The sequence below is a fragment of the Folsomia candida genome, unplaced genomic scaffold (genome assembly GCF_002217175.1).
Source record: "Folsomia candida strain VU population unplaced genomic scaffold, ASM221717v1 Fcan01_Sc017, whole genome shotgun sequence".
In the NCBI taxonomy this organism is placed as follows: Eukaryota; Metazoa; Arthropoda; class Collembola; order Entomobryomorpha; family Isotomidae; genus Folsomia; species Folsomia candida.
The window spans coordinates 2,271,615-2,291,427 of record NW_019091209.1 but is presented as its reverse complement, the minus strand read 5'-3'; the positions used below and the strand labels follow the sequence as shown (position 1 = coordinate 2,291,427).

Genomic DNA, 19,813 nt, shown 5'->3' with positions numbered 1-19,813 from the left:
TTACTGTCACAAGTGCGTTGAATATGTAAATATCTACAGTGGCCGCGCAAACTTGTCCCCACGGTTGTTCGATGTCGGCATCATCTCCCCATGTTATACAAACCCGGCCCTCCCCTATCCTACAATATTAATGTCCTCACATGTCCTCACACCTTCCGCGGCCACTAATCGCGCGTAAAATACAGAACGACTAATCAGATTCAGAAAAGTAATTGATGTGACTAATTTGACAAGGGTTGCATGAAAATGTTCTAAATTTGTCAGGAAATAATGCACAATTGATTCAATAAGTGAGTCTTACAAACTACTTGCTTGCTTCGTGGGTATCTTTTCCTCGACATGTTTCATCCTCTCCTCTCACGAGTGGTTGGTTTGAGTTCATTTGTAATGTTGTTCATTAAAAAAAATCAAACACAAACCAACCTGCGACCGATTCAAAACTTAGTAATTGAAGAGAGAGAGAGAGAGAGACGAGCTGCTGAAAATGCTGACAGACCAGACCACAGGCCTTCATTGTCCTGAAGAAAACATGCAAATCATAATTCTAGGAATCGATCCTCTTGTCTTGTCTTCGTATCCAACATGCAAAGACTTTACGTACGTACGTGTTTCAGCAGGGCACGATTTTTCCTATCCCTTGACTTTGCGTCCTGTTAATTAATTTGCTTATTGATCATCTTCGATGGTAACTTGGGAGCAGAGCAGCAGGAGCGTGTGTACCTTAACAAGTCCAATCAGAAGGTACTACCGAGAGGGAGGAGGTCGCAGGTTTTTTGATGCAGGTAGAATTTCCCAGCTATCTACGTCAGGGCATAAATTTGGAGTATGTGTACCTTAACAAGGACAAGGACATAAATTAAATAAGTGGATGGATGGATGGATGGATGAAAGGGGGCAGTACGGTAACAGTTACGGTAACTGATACGATTTACGTTCTAGGTAGTTGAGAAGTTGAGACGGATGAGAGTCGATGAGGCAAATTGAGACTCTGTGTAAGAACGAAAAGATTGAAAGCGACAGCTCTGGGCTTCAATGTAAAATGTTGAGTCGTTTCATCTCCCCAGATTTCTGGCAATGGGAAAGGATGGCGTGGACGCGGAACAAAGAGTTAACGATTTTTTTAGGAACATGGATCATGAAAGTTGAGAATAAAAGATATTTGTTGAATGAGGATTTTTTTGTTTCAGATTGAAAGTAAGATGCTATGAATCAAAATCAGTACTTTGCTCAAACCGGAAAGCAAAATAGAAATGATGCTTTATGACAAAGTAAAAAAAGACTAAATAGTTATTTAAAAAAACGACGTGCTAAAAATTCTGCATTGGATATGCTACAATATTGTCGATATGCTAATTTAATGTTTAACATAAAAATTCTACCTTTTAACCTTTGACCTTCTCCTCTACGTAGGTTGAAATGATGGTGATTTCTGAAATAGAGGTCAACCAATTTTGGTGATATTTCGTCATCATTCTGGTCTCAGGAATTGGTCCAAGTGTGTAAAAGTATATCACGATGAGACAATTTTTCTCTGACTTTTCAAAGAATTATCACTAAATTTATGCTTTTAAATAAATAGCATCTTTTCACAATTAGTAAAACAAGTTTATCATTCTAAACGATTACATAAAAATCAAATTTGTAAAGTTTCCCGTATTTTCCAAACAAAAGAAAACACATCACAAGAATCCTTCCTCATTTGTAAACGTACCCCGAAAAATAAATATGCCTCCTTTCACCATCATTTCCTTCCTTCCCTCCCACGTCCTCATCTCAGTCAGTGGCCGCGGAAGCTTGAGGGGACATTGTCCCTCTGTCCCCACGGTTTATCGATGTCCCCATAATCTCCCCATCTTATACAAACCCGGTCCTCCCCCCAAATCCTACAATGTTACCGTCCCCTCATGTCCCCACAGCTTCCGCGGCCACTGCTCCCAGACCCAGCATTGTTTTCCCATCCGTACTATTTTGGTACTTGAAGAAACCTCTTGTAATTTTTAATCGTATTTGCAGCACTAAAACAAGCAAGCATTTGAATGGCAGACGAGAGGAGAATAATCAAAATCCGCTTTCTCCCAAAAGGAGGAAAGGAGGAGAGGAAAGGAGAGGTACAAAGCATAGCTTATACATAAGTAAGCAGGACGAATGTTTGTTTCCAATTTGTCCCATGTTTGCTCACCGGATTGCTTTGATGTTGAAGGAACCAGTCAAATTTTTAGTTTTGTGATCTTTTCTTTATTGGACTTGACACTTCCTCTCGAGGACTTTCTCTCTCCGATGTGACGACCTGATACAGGCGCAATAATTTTATGATACAATTGCTACCGGTGAAGGTACTGTATGTGCCATTCGGTAATAATTTGACACCGTACGGTAACATATATATAAATCCTGCTCAATGTCAACGCTTTTGTAATAAAGATATTACCGACACTGGAGGCAATTTCTTAGCAACTTATTATATACTATAGTGTTACCACATGGTATAATTTGCATAGTATTACCTCCGACGGTAGCATAAAATTATTCAGAGTGTATGTATAAGCTTGAAGAGGAGGAGGGGCTAAATTCAGTGGCTGCGGAAACAGAGGGACAATATGTCCCCACGGTTGCTCGATGTCCGCATCATGTTACATAAACCCGGCCATTCCCCCCATCCTACAATGTTAATGTCCCCACACCTTCTTACGCGGCCACTGGGTAAAATAATGCCGTATGGCATAATCAACGCAAAGAGAGCAATAGTACCCATTATTATGCACTTTCGTCCCATATGGCACTGCTTAAACGGGAGGAGGACGACACAGAGTCTTCTTGAGATTAAAGACCACTGGGTGCTTATCTTCCTTTATGACCAGAGTATAAACCTATCCATCCATCCGATCCCATCAGGCGTTGTGTATCTAAATATGTGGACGACGACGACCACCACTTACTTGTTGTGTACACAGTGGCCGCGGAAGGATGCGTGGGGACATAGGGACAATGTCCCCAGGGATATTCAATGTCCCCATCATCCCCCCATGCTATATAAACCCATCCCTCCCCTATCCCATAATGTTGACGTCCCCCCCTGTCCCCCCCACAGCTTCCGCGGCCACTGCGTGCCCCCATACATATGCTGCGTCTCACTTCATTACGAAGCACCGACAAGAATGACTTCTTTCTCTCCTACTTACTTTCACCAACCGACAAACGAAATCAGCTCGCTCGCTCACTTGGCAGGCAGACTTGGATGTGGAACAATGGCCAGATTTAAGTACATCGTGACCCGGGTATTTCACCCAAGGTTAAACAGATAAAATGACTCGTGTGTGCTCAAGGTGTACAAATAAACGGTGTGCTTCCCGTCCGCGTGGATGAGGGAATAAGCAGAACAATTGAATCGATATGAACATTTCCCATAATTATTTTACCTCTCAAAACGGTAATATCCACTCCGTCGGGGTAATATACGCCGGGTTAATAGGAAAATTTATCTGCGCCGCGTGGCCCTAAAGCTGGAGGAGGGACGTTCATCAACTACAATGGAAATAAATATGACCCATCGGACGCCAACAAGGATGATGGACTATTTATAACTTTGGGTCAAGAAGCAAACTTCATTCATGGGTAACTTGCGCCAATGTTGAACTATAACATGGGCGCAAGTTGTCATTTAAGTATATATAAACCAGTGGCAGAATGTATCAATTTATTTCCCATTGATAAGCCTGCAGATCAAGAATTAAGTTTCACTCATTCCTAACTTGCGCCAATGTTATACTTTATTGGCTTAAGTGGCTATTTATAAACCAGTATCAATGAAATACATCAATTCTTTTCCCCTCGATTAGAGTGCTAATTTCCGTTCGCACACAATTTATGTGCCGCCTCTCTCCACCCCGACACCTTTATCCCCTACCCGTCCTCCTCCTCCTCCAACAACTAAAACCATTAATGGACAAGTATTTACTCACTCATATCTACGACCAACATCGTCAACCCGTATGTAGCTATCATCTCGGAGGACACGATGTCACCAGTTCATCACAACAACAGTTGTTGTATGTACATACATATCAATCGAAGCATCCGGATGGATAACGCCGCTTGTATGAGTAATAAACCGTTGCAAACGCACATAAATAAGTAGCTTCAGTCACACTTCACCCCGAAACCACTCCCACATCATGGGGGGAACACTTGACTTAACTGTATTTTACTACATTCAATTTCAGTGAAAATCTCATTTTCCCCCTGGAGCCACACCCCCCACTGGCGCCTAGGGGGTGGTCCAATTGACTCCTAAAGTTGATAGGATCCTCCCCCTGAAGGCATATGTATGCTATCGCAAACCGATTTTGATGATCTCAATCTATTCTCCCGTTATCCTACGGACAGACAGACGAACAAAATCTTCCCATAAAACAGCTAAAGTTGATACATCCTCCCCCTGAAGTCATATGTACAACGCCTCAAACCGATTTCGATGATGTCAATCTATTCTCCCATCATCCTGCCGACAGACGGACAGACAAACCGACGGACCAACTCTTCCCATAAAGAAGCTTCAGCTACTTAATAAGGAGACCCTCTCCCTGTTCCTGGTTGTCATTCTGCTCTTCTTAACTACTCATTAAGGTTTTGAGTGGTGGTGATAAAACGAAAAGTACACGGCGCCCTTATTATTCCTTCACCTCGTCACCCTTCCTCCCTCTCGTCTTATTTTTGATGGTGGTTTCATGTGACAAGTTTCAAGCTGCTGTCAGAAAATTCATCTCAAAATTGAGTCTGCCTACTGCCTCTTGCAACACAACACAAACACACACTTACCACTTGCCGGACGTGGTAGAGATACACCGCGACGGAGTCTGAGTCGTAGTGAAAGCAAGCAGGAAGAAGAGCTTGCTTTCTCCCAGAAAACCAACCAGCTTTCCCTTTTCTGTCGCAGTCTCGTCGCTCCTCTCAAAGTCGGCAGAACGCTTTCTCCCCGACCAAATCTCATCTCTATTAAGCTCCCGTCACGCTCTGTTAACTCGGCTAAATAAATATACTCGGGTAAGAAATTAGTGCAATCTTAATTCCATCAGGTTATACATACATACTTTATCGCGCCCCACGAGTACATATTTTTCTCATTCCGCCGTACTTCTAACAAGCTCAAGTGTTTCTTCTTCAAAAGTCAGTTTTCTTCTCAAACAAAGAGAAAGCGACAACAAACGACGCGAGACAAATTTGACTCAAATTATTTGAGATTGAGAACCAGGTAGGGCACAAAGGACGACTTGCAAATTCCGAAGGAATCCTATTTTGTTGAACAAACACAAAGGAGTGAAACTGTACACTGGGAAAGAAAAAGTGGGAAGATGAGACATCAGGCTGGAGATGTGTTGAAGATAACGGAGATGTGAGTGAGATTATTACGAGTGAAAGTGAGACGTACCCAGCAACACGACCTGCATGTGACACTTTGCTCTTGAGAGAAGAGAAGAAAGAGGACACAGGAACGGGTTCGTGTTATGTTAGCGTTATTATTATTATTGTTATTATCGTCGTTGTTATCATCACCAGTGGCCGCGGAAGAAGTTGGGGGGACTTTAACATTGTAGGATAGATAGGGGGAAGGGTCGGGTTTATATGTTTAACATGGGGATATCTGTGGGAAAATTGTCCCCCTGTCTTCCGCGGCCACTGGTCGTCATCATCATCATCGCCACTTGTGTACATACATACATGGTCATCACAAATCAGGCATACTTCATCCCACACTACAATTTTCCTTGTGTCCATGGCTTGGTTTTTGGTGGCGTGGAGTGTGTACGTATGGTGATAACCACCGGAAATATGCACAACTATGTATACGAGAGTACAACAACTTGTTGGAAAAGTGTATGTATGTATTTATGTACAAGCCGCATGTTTCTCACTCTGCTGGCATGTTTACCCAGCATTTTGCATTGTTTACATTTCCTGTCGTTTTAAAATGGCGTTAAAAATATTTAATTCCAAAGTGAAACTTTGTAAATACGTACGTATGTATTTCTATTCATTGTGAGATATCTGCCAGATTGAGTGAAAGTGAGCAAACAGCATTATTATTGACGGGGAGTTGGGATGTATGTAAGTATTCGGTGCATGGCGCATGCATTAATCCAGGCAGAAATTCGGGTGGTATTATTATTTGTGTGTGTGTGTGAACGACATAATGCTTTCGTTACAGAATTTCACTGATAATGGGGGCGCAAACCGTGTTCAGCCCAGATTATTTTGGGACCATGTTAGTTTGAAAGAGCAACTCTTTAGAAACAATATATAGTACGATACTTGAGAACGATGCAAAAAATTAGCAAGTTTCGGGCGCCACAAGTTCGCGAAAGGGTTTAATTTTCCAGCGGAATTTGAGCCTTGCGGGAGCAGTTGAGCGTTTTCGCAACCTTGTGGCGCCCAAAACTTGCAAATTTTTCGCATCTCGGCAAATCCCGTACTAAATCTTGTCCCTAAAGAGTTGCTCTTTCAAACCAACATTATCTCAAAATAATCTGGGCTGAACATGGTTTGCGTCCCCATCGATTTTCTGAGATAGACAAACCAGTTGAGTTTTGACGGCTGTGTGTCACCGTTAAACGTGTTGAATAGCAATCCAAAAGATCTCACAAACTAGAAATGTTTTATTCTTTCCTTCCTTCTCCTCTCTTCTCAGACTTCGTGACACTTCATACCACACTTTGTCAGGGCGAGGGTAATCTTGCATTTTGAATTCTATAACATATCCGTCCCATTCATCATTTGCCACTTGGAACGTCACACCCGTTGCAGTGAGCACGTGGTCCAGTAGCAAAATTCCTCTCAATCCGCCAAGGTAATTTTGAAATGTCATTTTTATCAGGAGAAAAGAAAAAAGTCGAGATGCTCGTCGCCGTGCTTGTGTTTTAGGTCTAATATTTCCAAAAAAAGGAAAATAATGATGAGAGCTGACCAGAATGAATCTCAGCTTTCTTTGATTTTTTGCATGCTCGAGTTTTCTCTGACAGTGGCCGCGCAAGCCGTGGGGACATGAGGGGACATTAACATTGTAGGATAGGGGAGGGGCCCGGGTTTGTATAAGATGGGGACATGATGCCGACATCCAACAACCGTGGGAACATTGTCCCTCTGTCCTTCCGCGGCCACTGTGCCCTGGCAATAAGTTGGTGTTGCTTCGTGGCGTGGGGAAAGGAAGAGAAAAGTAAGACATTATTGTCACAGGTTTCAAGAGTGGTTCTTGAAGGAGAGGACAAAAAAGGGGAGAAAGATGAGAACCAACCAACGTAGATACTCGGCTCGACTGATACTTTTATTTTATCACGCCAAGATAAGAATCTGGCGCAAAATCGGCACTAATGACGACGACGACCACTTTGACATGAGAAGAAGAAGCAGAACTGACTTTGTGTCGGAGTCGGATGCATAATTGCTTCTCATTAGAGTGAATATTGGACGTATAAGAATGCTATCAAAGCCCGAGTTTTAATTGACTTCCTGTTCGACGAATAACTCATTTCTGGAACCACCACCACCACGACCGTCGTGACGATATGATACGTATCGTACAAAACATGTATGCACAGTGGCCGCGGAAGCTGTGGGGACATGTGGGGACATTTCCATTGTAGGGGAGATAGGGGAGGGCCGGGTATATACAAGATGGGCAGATGATGCAGACATCGAATAACGGTGGGGACATTGTCCCTCACCCTTCCGCGGCTACTGCCCTTTAAAAGTGACGAGAGAGAACTAGTTTACTTTTCCAATCTTGAGCTCAATCTCAGAATTTAAATAATGCTGTCAAATTTTGACCTACATAGAATAAAATGAAAGACAGAATGTTTCATTAAATTTGCACACCTACTTTCCCTCGACGCGTGTTGATTAGACTTTACGTCGTAACATGTCCCTTTCTCAGGAAACAGTGGCCGCGGAAGCCGTGGGGACATCTGGGGACATTAATATTGTAGCACAGGAGAGGGACGGGTTTATATAAGATAGGCACATGATGCCGACATCGAACAACCGTGGGGACATTGTCCCTCTGTCACCTCACTCTTCATTCCGCGGCCACTGTCTCTAGACAGACACATGCAGTTAATTACAATCACACACACACCAATCATCACAAAGAAGGAAGAACAACTCGGCTGTGTGTATAAATGTGTGGTCATCTCGTTAGTTTGGTCAAAAAGTTGGTTGGTGCCACTGACCGGCTCGCTGTGCTATTTTTCCTCTTTGTTCAAACAAACCAACCACCACACGCCACATGAGAGAAAGTTATATGGAGAATCGCATTGGCCTTTTTTTCTCTGTATTTGCGAGATTCGTTAGGAGGATACGTCTCAATCTCTAAATTATCTTCATCCATCGCACCCAGAGAAGAGAGGAGTGCAGCCGCTTTTATATACTTTTAGTCCTCTCCTTCCGCCTGTGTTAAGAGATCGATTGAGTTTTATTACTAGAAAATTAGTGTTTGTAGACATCAACGTGCCCGCCGAGCTGTTGGGTAGCCTTTCATGATGAAATTCAATCAGTGAGTATGTGCGAGTGAAAGTCTCCACATAAATCTGACATGACACACTCTTTTTCTCAGTTTCGGCCCAATACCATCTGTCAACTTTGTTATCTCAAACGATATTTCCATCACCCCCCTGCCCGCCCGACAGCCTCCCTCCCGCTCCTTCTTCTTCCGCACTCGGAGGCATGCTTTCTCCTCGAGGAAGAATGGAGGTCGACGAGCGGATGCTGGCAGATTTTGGGGAAAGTAGTGGAAATCGAGGGGAAATTTAATTAGGATGAAATTTGGGAAAGACGAGATCTCCCAATGGGCACGTTTGGCAGAGATGTTTGCATCCGAAGAGGAGAAAATGCGCAGAAAAGTCGACAAATTTTACTATTTCCAAATTTACTACGCGGATTTTGACCAAATTAGTGGCAATTGATCACAAATTTAATTAGTATGAAATTTTCGAATGGCACGATCTCCCAATGGGCACGTTTGGCCGAGATATTTGCATCCGAAGAGGAGAAACCCCACAGTAAATGTAGAAAGTGTAAACTTTGTCGACTTTAAGGTGCGTTTCTCCTCTTCGGATGCAAATATCTCTGCCAAACGTGCCCATTGGGAGATCGTGTCTTTCCCAAATTTCATCCTAATCAAATTTGTCCTCGATTTCCACTAGTTTGCCCAAAATCGGATCGCATCCGCTGGTCGACCTCCCTTCTGAGAGGCCCCCACCACACCACAAAAACCAGTATTGATACCAGTAGCCCACTACTTCTCTGACTTTCGACTCTTTATTAATTTGCGTCAAGTCTAATCGATCGTTGGGAGAGAGGAATGATGTACACATTTTAAAGTTGGATAAGTCATGTGCTATTTTTGCCTAGAATGAGAGAGGGACTATAAATACATACATACATACGCACGTATACATTTATGTGGCCGAGGGAAATCTCTGCCACCCAAACAGGCTCAAGATTTCTCTCCAACTTGAGAAATGCCTGGCTTATTGGATTCTCACTGTGAGGGAAAGTTTCCTCCTCAACGTGTACGCATTTCTCGGCAAAGCTGACGTTGTACTTTTGTCCAAAAGTTGCACTCTTTTTAACACGGAGGACTTACTTATTACATCATATTGCCATAAATTCGTACCTTATCAAACTGTCGTCACATGTGTCGTCGTCATCATCTAAACTACTTCCTAATCCCAATCAATCCTATTTGTCCTTCTTTCCTGCGGATGTATGCACTTTTACAAAATTCAAATATTAATGATACTCAAATGTTGCATTGTCCTTTCCATTATTTACCACTACACTTAGTCAACTACTTGCTTATACAGTGGCCGCGGAAGCGTGAGGACAATGTCCCCACGGTTGTTCGATGTCCGCATCATCTCCCTATCTTATAAAAACCCAGCCCTCCCCCCATCCTACAATGTTAACGTCCCCACACCCTTCCGCGGCCACTGTGCTTACCTACTTTGTTGTGGGAAGAGAGAAAGTCAGGCTGGGAATTATATATTGAAAAAGAAAGAAAGTAGTCTTCTTAACCACGATAACTCAAAGATGAAAACGACCAGAACGACTCTCGGATTCCTGATTTTTAAGAGTCCGGCTCCCAGCATTAAGCAGTATCAATGAATAATTTACAAAGGGCTCAACAACCCTGCGTCCCAGTAATAAAGCAGCCCCAGTAAGTCGTCTCTGTTCAGATTAAAGGATGAGAACAGACGACGACGACGGAGAAGAAGAAGAGATTGCGATTACGACTCGAGGACATGACGGGCTGCGATGTCAAACAAATAAATAATATGAACATTGTGTTATTGGTGGAGGCGATGATACATAACTGCGCGTCTAGTCTGCCCCTTTTTCAAATATTTGCATTCTTTATCTCATAAAAAGTGCAGAGAGAGAGAGAGAGACAGCGCTCTGTCAAGTTTACATTTTCTCTGAAACTTCTACTGAAATATAAATGATCTCTTGTTAATCGATGGATGAGAGGAAAAGTAGAGTGGCTTCACTTTGATGCTCATAATACTACTCGTTCGTCCTCCTCCTCTTTTGCTTACGTATAGTTAACAAGAGTCCAAGCGACGTTAAGTGGGGGAAAGACGGTGCTATTACCATATACATATGTACACATGTACACACGCCATGACCAGTGACCGCGGACAGAGGGACAATGTCCTCAGGGTTGTTCGATGTCCGCATCATCATATAAACCCGGCCCTTCCCCCCTTATCCTACAATTTTAATGTCCCCACGGGTCCTTCCACGGCAGGTGTACACACGCCATGACTTTCCCCATAGACAGAGAAGCCTAACTATTTGATCATACGACGACTCCCGTGCACAAAAGTCTAATGCACTTTGACCATCAACTTTTATTTCTAAACAGGCAAAAAATAGGTGTTTTATCAAATGCTTCGTGAGTCAAAACCGTGGAGGAACCAATTTCATCTCTTCTTTTTTTATCTAGAAATAAAATCTATTTTTACGCAAGGATGAAATGCATCAAGTTTTATATGACATTCTTATGCGACGTTTAATTAGATGAAAAACTTATTCGCAGAATTCATTGATTTTTATTTTGCATTTATCTCCTCCTTCGCCCACTCCTCGTTTTCTGCAATTGTAGGAAAAAAAGTGTTGCTAAAAATCTGCCCTAATTGATCACAACCATTTCGAGGAACTTATTAAAATATCAAACACAATACAAAAGTTTTTATTGTGACGATTTTTTTGGAAAAGTTGCACAATATTTTTTCCCCGTCTCACTTTTCATAATCTCATTTTTCGGATGAGTGGGAGTGAGAGTGAGGAGAGAGCAGTTCAAGATTTAGCGACTTGTGCGTATGACTCGTATTAGTTACTCAGCTTTTTAGTGAAATCACTCAAAATCTTCACAGTTTCCGAACCTATACGAAAAATTAATGCACTAATTGTTTCACGGTCAATTGGTAAACACTATAAAAATAAACGTTCGCTCGAAATGATCCCCGGGTGCGGGAGAATTACTGAAAACTTGTCCAGTGTTTGTGTCCATCTGCCTGGGGAGGGTAGTTGCAGAAATAAATCATTTATTCCTCAATGGTCTTAGACCCTCCTAGCTCTTATTACCCAATAACAGTAAAAAAAAAATAAAAAAATAAAAAAAATACCGCAAAATAAAAAAGCCTAAAAAAAATTTAAAAAAATAAAAAAACCCCAAAAACGCGCCTCACGGTGCGAAAAACAAAATCAAAAGATAATATTTCCTATACAGCAAAACAACAAAGCTTTTCAGCACTGATTGACTTTTACGGAGACTTTTTTTTAATTTGCAACATTTTCCCCGATTACCAGGAAATTTCGCTCAACTTTCAAGTTTCGCAAGTCCTCTTTTTTCCAGGTGTTTGGCAAATGCAATTAAATTTTTCACACTTTTCCTCCTTTTCCGAGTAGTGGTTGACTAAATAAAACTCTCGTAAAAAAAAGGTTCGTTAAATAATTGCCTTGATGGATTTGGACTTGTTTTTCCTTCCAGCTTACACTTTTTTTTTACTTTTCAAATTAGACAAGCCCCTCTCTCTCTCCGTATTTGCTATCATCGCACTTGGCCGCAACAGTGGCCGCGGAAGTAAGTGTGGGGACAGAGGGACAATATCCCCACGGTTGTGCGATGTCCGCCCCTCTCTCTGTATTTACTATCATCGCACTTGGCCGCGGAAGGACAGAGGGACAATGTCCCCACGGTCCGCATCATCTGCCCATCTTATACAAACCCGTCCCCCCTCCCCCATCCTACAATGCTAATGCCCCCACACGGCTTCCTCCTTCCGCGGCCACTGCTCTTTTTGGTGCTGCAGTTTCTCCGGACTTTTGCATCCACAACACAGCCGGAAACTTTTCCCGGAATGGACGTCATTACATCCTGTCAATCACCCAACAAGTTCAAGTTGTCACTAACTTTCACTGCGGGCGGGGATGAGGAGGGGACGTGATGCGTTGCAAATTTGCACAACAACCTACTTATTCATGCCGTAGGACTTTTTAGACTTATTACACAATTTGTTATTTCTCCATCCATGTTTATTCACTTGATGGATAGAGTGCAAACAAACTATCAACAAAAAAGACGGACGGATAGAAAGTCGAAACTTTCCTGGAAAAATAAAAATATGCAACAAAATTATATTTCTGCTCGTGGCACTCGAGGAACATCTAGAAATTTGGCGACGACGAGGAGGGATCCCGGAATATCTAGAAATTAGTCGTCCTCGACGACGACGAAGGATCGCATGTAGCGTCAATCAGTCGAATCAAATTGGTATTTTTTCTACTAACAAAAGTCTCCCAAAATTAACCATATGATGACACGAGCGAATAATGGCTTCTGTAGATCACCAATTATTTTGTTTTCTTGTGCGGTTCAGGAACAGTGGCAGCGGAAGGATAGAGGGACAATGTCCCCACGGTTGTTCGGTGTCGGCATCATCTCCCCATCTTATACAAACCTGGCCCTACAATGTTAATGTCCCCGCACACCTTCCGCGGCCACTGTTTAGGAAGAAGACATAGATGAAACAGAATAAATGATCCCAATTGGAAATTTCCCGTCCTTTTTTGCAGAGCTGGGATAATCCTGATTAAGGATTATGGATTTTAATCCCGGATTATGGATTATTAATCCATAATCCCTAATCCGGCAATGTGAGTTTTTTGTAGATTAATCCCAATCCATAATCCCGATTTTTCTGGAATTAGAATTAATCCGGGAATAATCCCATTTGATTTCATTAATCCATAATCGTGATTACGGATTACTAATCCTGATTAATCCCAATCATGATTACTAATCATGATTATTAATCCAGATTAATCCCAATCATGATTACTAATCATGATTATTAATCCAGATTAATCCAAATCATTATTACTAATCATGATTGCGTATTCATGATTAATTCTCAATCTGGATTACTCACAATGGAGAGGTGTCAGGTGGTTATCGCCAATGTGGACTGGACTAATTTTAAATTGTTCAGGCCCAGAAATAAGCCCACCCGTATTTTTTCGTTTTCCTGAATGGGCATATTTACGCCCGTGGTGGAATTTTCAAAAAAAATTTCAGCCAAAATCCTGATTTTTAAAAACGCTTAACTTTTCGAATTTTAGCCCGATTTCAAAAATTGAATACAATTTGTGTTCAGAATTACTTCCCTGCAAATATAAAACTTCATTTTCAAAAAATTTTTAATTTTCAAAAAATTATCGTTTTTTTCATTTCTAAAAACTCAGAAATGGCATGAAAATATTAAATTTAAAAAAATTTTGAAAATGAATTTTTATATTTGCAGGGAAGTAATTCTGAACACAAATTGTATTCAATTTTTGAAATCGGGCTAAAATTCGAAAAGTTACAGCGTTTTTAAAAATCAGGATTTTGGCTGAAATTTTTTTTGAAAATTCCGCCACGGGCGTAAATATGCCCATTCAGGAAAACGAAAAAATACGGGTGGGCTTATTTCTGGGCCTGAACAATTTAAAATTAGTCCGGTCCACATTGGCGATAACCACCTGACACCTCCTCATTGTCAGTTCAATTCCCATAGTTCCATTCATCCCACAGTGTAGGAAGAAGTCTCAAGTTCTCACAATGTTATTCTGTCAGCTACCATTTTAAGAATCAACATGTTCTCACTGCCCTGTGCTACATACATATATCAATTGAAACTGGCGTCATTTTTATGTAAAACCACGTAGTTGAAATTCTTTGCGCTAGATATAGTGTAAAAATCATTAATCACCAAATTAATCCGGATTATTAATCCATAATCCATAATCCCGAAATTTTCAGAATTTATGGGTTAATCCGGATTAATCCTGACATGAATTAATCTCACGAAAATAATTTAATCACAATCCATATTGTTTTGTGGTTAATCCATAATCCTTAATCCACCCTCAAAAACCAATAATCACCCAGCTCTGCTTTTTTGTGCCAACGAGACCACAATTATCCAATGAATGATCTTTTGATTGCAGAAAAGCCATACAAGAAAACAACTTTATATTTACTTACTTACTGTCGTCACGATCGTTAAAATTGCCTCGTTTAACGTCTCTTTCCCTATTTATTTTTCAGCATCAAAGTGAATCATCAGTTACTTATTGTACTTGATATTCTATCGCAAAAGAGAGTAATTTTCGGATAATTTTTATGTCGCGAAAATTACGCGATGATTGCATCTCATTGTGCGAGAGGAAAGTTCCATCGTACAATTAGCCTGGCTCGGAACTAATAATGACTTGTTTGTGGTTTCTTTAATTTACACGTTAGCCGGCGAATGATTAAACATACAGATTGCGCGAGCGGTAATTAAATTATCTGGCGGAAACTGACGGAAACTGGAGAAAATTAGAGTCACTTATCGAATTCGACGGATTTGCATTCCACGCCACTACTGCGTCACTTCACTCACCCATCCAACGATCCATGGCATAATCACGGAAAGTAGGAGAGAGCAGTGGCCGCGGAAGGGGGGGGGCATTACCATTGTGGGATTGGAGAAGGAGAAACTTCTTAACACGATTTCCCTGAATTTCTGGGGGGATAGTGCCCCCCTGTCCCCTCTCTTCCGCGGCCACTGTACAGACAGAGAAGTAAATCAACATCCCAAATCAACTTTACGCTTTTTACCTACTCCTCCAAATGCAATAAAGGTTTAAACTTGGGCAAAACAACGGCGTCGTAATCGACCGTGAATTGCTCAGCCTTAAGGTGCCTTTGTACTTGGCAACTTGCGCCATAGTTAAATTCTAAGATTGGCGAAAGTTAGTGAGGGGAATGCAGTATTTAGATTGAGTTAAAGTTAACGTTTTGAATACTGCTTTCGAATACAAATGTGTGACCTTTTGGCGACCATGATGATGACAAAGTTTTACCTATTTCTACCCGGGTAACTCCACCACCGACAAAGTTTACAGAGTCGTAAAGTACCATCTCCTCAATCAAGTTTAAATAAAAAAAAACGTGGATTTTTTGTATCCTTCACAGCTCGAGGGACTCCTCTTATGCCACGAAATGTATGGAATGGTCAGTTCTGATCACACTCCGAGACCCAGAAAGGAGCCGCAGCAGCAGCAGCAACAACAACAACACGGCGGCGAGGGTCGGAGTAGAAGCCACAAGTCGATATATGGACGCGTCGTAGGTTTTATGAGACAAGCCTGGACTGGGGTAAAGTTTGCATTGGGTAAGTCATAAAATAAGCAAGCACTCTGGTGAAGAAAGCAGCGGAAGTGGCCGCGGAAGCCGTGGGGACATCGGGGGACATTAACATTGTAGGATGGGGGGAGGGCCGGGTTTATATAAGATGGGCAGATGATGCGGACATCGAACAACCTCTCCAATTTCGACAACCCTCTGTCCCCACCCACGCTTCCGCGGCCACTGGTCGAGAGAAAGCCATGCAATGGAAACCACCATCTTACTTTATATAAATCCAATCTTGTCTCTTTTCAAGATTTATGGATTTGTTGTCTCATAATGCTCGCACGTCTTGTAGTATCGACTCGTAATAAGATAGATAAGCCCACAGACTAATCAGTCCAGTCCATGTGCGTTCAATGGTCGTACGTAATTATGATGTCGACTTACTTAATTAAGGTACTTTAATTCCGAGAGAGACTTGAATCATTACTGACGTTGAGTGCGTACATACGTCCGCCTCCCAGATTCTTTTCATGGAAAATACTTTCAGGATAAGTTCCCTTTCTGGCTAAAAAGGGAACTTCGACAGTTCCATTTTCAATGAGCGAACCAGTCTCGAGACTCCCATTGAGAAATCAGCGAGTCGTCCAAAATTTCTCGACCCAAGCTTTTTGTTAGTGATCGCTGAAAGCTGTTTGTTTTCCCAGAGATTCCACCAACCTCCTAAACTCACCCATAGGTCCCATTCAACTCCGTCTTTTCTAATTAGACTTTGCACTCACACAGTTTGATTGCTCGAGAGAGAGAGAAAAAAAAGTTTACTCTCGAGCAGAAGAAAGCGAGGGGAACACTACAATAATTGCGCTGCAAGAGTTTTTTTCTCTGAAAAAAATATGAATTTACTTCTTTTTTACTATTCATTCATACGATTTTCTTAACAATTTGATGGGGATGAAATTGACAATGGGCTTATCTTTACAGATCCTGACCTGGATGACGTCGAAAGTCCGCCGCGCTACAGGCCGGAAAGTGTCAAAGCGCTTTGCAAACTTACACGCTTCTCGGAGAATGAGATTAAGCGGATATATCGCGGATTTAAGGCGGAATGTCCTTCCGGTGTGGTGCAAGAGGATACTTTTCGTGATATTTATGCCCAGTTTTTCCCACAAGGAGGTGAGTGAAAGGAGTCGGACTTTCTCCGGATTATAAAAATTTGAGCTTATCATAATTGTATTTTACAGCAAACACAAGTCATTACGCGCATTACGTTTTCAATACTTTGGACCAAGGAAGAAGTGGGCTTTTAAACTTTGAGGTGAGCATATCACGTCTCCTACATAGAACTTTCCCCAAAATGTAGCATGTCCCAATACATATGAGATGAGTGAACGTCAAATTGGAGAAATTCTGCAATCTCACCACACGAAAATAATGTGCAGCCCATAAATTCCTGTGGATTGTGTCACCAGTCAAAATTGAAAATTAAAGGCATTCATTGTCCAACACATGGTCCTTTCCTCGTTCGGTGCCAGTGGCCGCGGAAGGACAGAGGGAGGACAATGTCCCCACGGTTGTTCGATGTCGGCATCATCTCCCCATCTTATGCAAACCCGGGCCTCCCCTATCATCCTACAATGTTAATGTCCACACGGCTTCCGCGGCCACTGTTTGTTGCATACATTCCCAGTCCGTAATCGTCCGTCCGTTGGTGCTGGTTGGTGCATGCAACAAATAACTTTCTCCCAATATCTACTGCCATCCCTTTTGTGGTTTTGCATTTGTATCCTTCCTGCCAAGCAGCACGTGCGGTGCAGATCGCTAATATTTCGCAACTCTCCTCCAACAGTGACCGCGGAAGCTGTGGGGACATTAACATTGTAGGATAGGGGAGGGTCGTGTTGATATGAGATGAGGACATGATGCGTACATCGAACAACTTTGGGGACATTGTTCCTCTGTCCTTCCGCGGTCACTGTGGCCCAAACCCACGCATTTGATACATAAAACATTCCCTTTTCAATTCAGTCATGACGGTTTTGCTTAATTGTGGTGCAGGACTTTGTGATGGGTCTCTCTGTCCTTTCGCGAGGCACGGTGGACGAAAAGCTGCGCTGGACCTTTAACCTCTATGACATCAACAGGGACGGCTTCATCACGAAGGAAGAGATGAGGGACGTCGTCACCGCGGTGTATGAACTCATGGGTTCCTGTGCCGAACCCAATTTCGAAGAAAGTGTCGTCAACGATCGAGTCGAGCGAATTTTCATGGTGAGTTTGTTTACATTAGGGCGTGCAAAATCGGAAGATTTTTTAAAAAACGGGGTTTTCGATTTTTCCAGTTTTTCAAATTTTCGTAAAACTGGTTTTCGATTAATCGGAGTTAGGAAACCGGTCTTCCATTCTGCGCAAAACCGATTTTAAACCAGGTTTTAAAATCGGTTGTAGTGCAAATTTTCAAAAGTTTGAAAATATAGATAATAACCAAAAACTTAATACAAAATTAAGAGTAAATATAAGCTTGGGATTAAGGAATTTCAGAACAATTAAATCAAAAATAAGAAACATTAAGTATTAGCTCTAAAAAAGCTTGTTTTATTAAAAATCGACACCTGGTTTTCGACTATGTAAAAACCAACTGGTGTTTGGAAATTTGTAAAACCGGTTTTCGGAAAATCTGTTTTTCCGATTTTGGATACCCTACTTTACATACGCATTTTTTTTATTTCTTGCATAACTTTTTTATCTCATTTCTCTGACTCTTCCAGAAAATGGACCAAAACCGAGACGGAGTTGTGAGCATGGAAGAATTTTTAGTAAGTTGTACCAAAGATGAAACAATTACTCGCTCCATTTGCGTGTTCGACTCCGTGATTTGAAAGAAACTACGCTACTTACTACGGGCCCATACTGTTCTGCATGTGCACTCCGGTTCAGGGTGCACCCTTTGTTCCAGAAATATTTTTAAAACGCCAGACTACTCAAAATTGGATAAGGGAGCGAAAGAGAGATCTATACATACATACACAAATTTGATTTATTTATACATGGAATATCTCGTCCAAAACAACAATTCTTATTTATGATGATGATGATGAGCGAAATAAACACAATGTGATACATTGTCTGAATATTCATTCCGATTTATCATGGGAATTTTCATTTTAAAAAGGTGCATTGGATTTATGACTCGTTTCATGCCTACATAAATGCATAGCTTATCTGTACACTGATATTCTGCCGTGGTTGGTGTGTATGTATGTACATAGTTAAGGGTCCATTGCATGAGGGATTTGAATTTCAATTTTTGTCTCAACTTTTCCTTCTTATCCAATTCAAATGAAGATTTTAAAACGTGTTCATCTCCGTGCGTTTTTTTTAAATAAGATTTTATTTCATCTAAAAATCGAGGTTTACAAAGTTAGAAGGGTAGAATTTTGATTTTTTTCGTACTATTGTTTTCTATTTTCACATGGAAGAAAAAAATCAAAATTCTAACCTCCTAACTTCGTAAACCTAAAAATTATCGATTTTTGGATGCAATCTTTATTTTTTAAAAACCACATGGCTATGAACAAGCTTTAAAATCGCCATTTGAATACATCCAAGAAGGGAAAGTTGAGACTCACAAATTTAAACTCCGACCCCGCATGCAATGCCCCCTTAATTACGTATTTTACGTATAATAAATTACCCCCGTAAATATAATCTTGGACAAAGTTTCCCATATAATAATCTCCCTCGTCAATTCGCAGCTTGAAGAGTGGGACTAGTTTGGAGGATCAAATGCCCTTTCCTTTACTGCTGCTGGGACTTAGCTTGCTTAAGATTAATCGGGCAAGATGCAATGAAGGATTAACATGCTGCGTAGGGCTATAAGAACATGATACTTATCACCAGTGGCCGCGGAAGCCATTTCGTGGGGAAAGTAAAATTGTAGGACAGAGGGGAAGGGCCGGGTTTATATAAGATGGGGACATTGTCCCCTTGTCCTTCCGCGGCCCCTGCTTATCACGTACATACACATACACCACGAAATCCTAAGGTTGAGGTCGTCCTTCCTTACAGAGAGGCTGAGCTTAAAATGAGCAAATGGATTCATCT

The 19,813-nt window shown here is 41.5% G+C and overlaps 1 protein-coding gene across 2 annotated transcripts; it reads left to right on the top strand.

The window, feature by feature from the left end:
- The first annotated feature begins 4,864 nt into the window (after positions 1 to 4,864).
- On the top strand, positions 4,865 to 18,846 carry LOC110856959 (Kv channel-interacting protein 1). 2 transcript variants are annotated; one of them, XM_022105550.2, is made up of 6 exons: positions 4,865 to 5,492; positions 15,557 to 15,755; positions 16,694 to 16,885; positions 16,954 to 17,027; positions 17,768 to 17,980; positions 18,478 to 18,846. In XM_022105550.2, exons 2-6 carry the CDS (start codon positions 15,584 to 15,586, stop codon positions 18,586 to 18,588), a joined length of 762 nt encoding a protein of 253 aa, XP_021961242.1. In that variant the 5' UTR covers positions 4,865 to 5,492; positions 15,557 to 15,583; the 3' UTR covers positions 18,589 to 18,846. The 2 variants fall into 2 exon arrangements, with proteins under 2 accessions (XP_021961242.1, XP_035713432.1); XM_035857539.1 differs by lacking the exon at positions 4,865 to 5,492 and adding an exon at positions 14,520 to 15,458.
- The last annotated feature ends 967 nt before the right edge of the window (positions 18,847 to 19,813 follow it).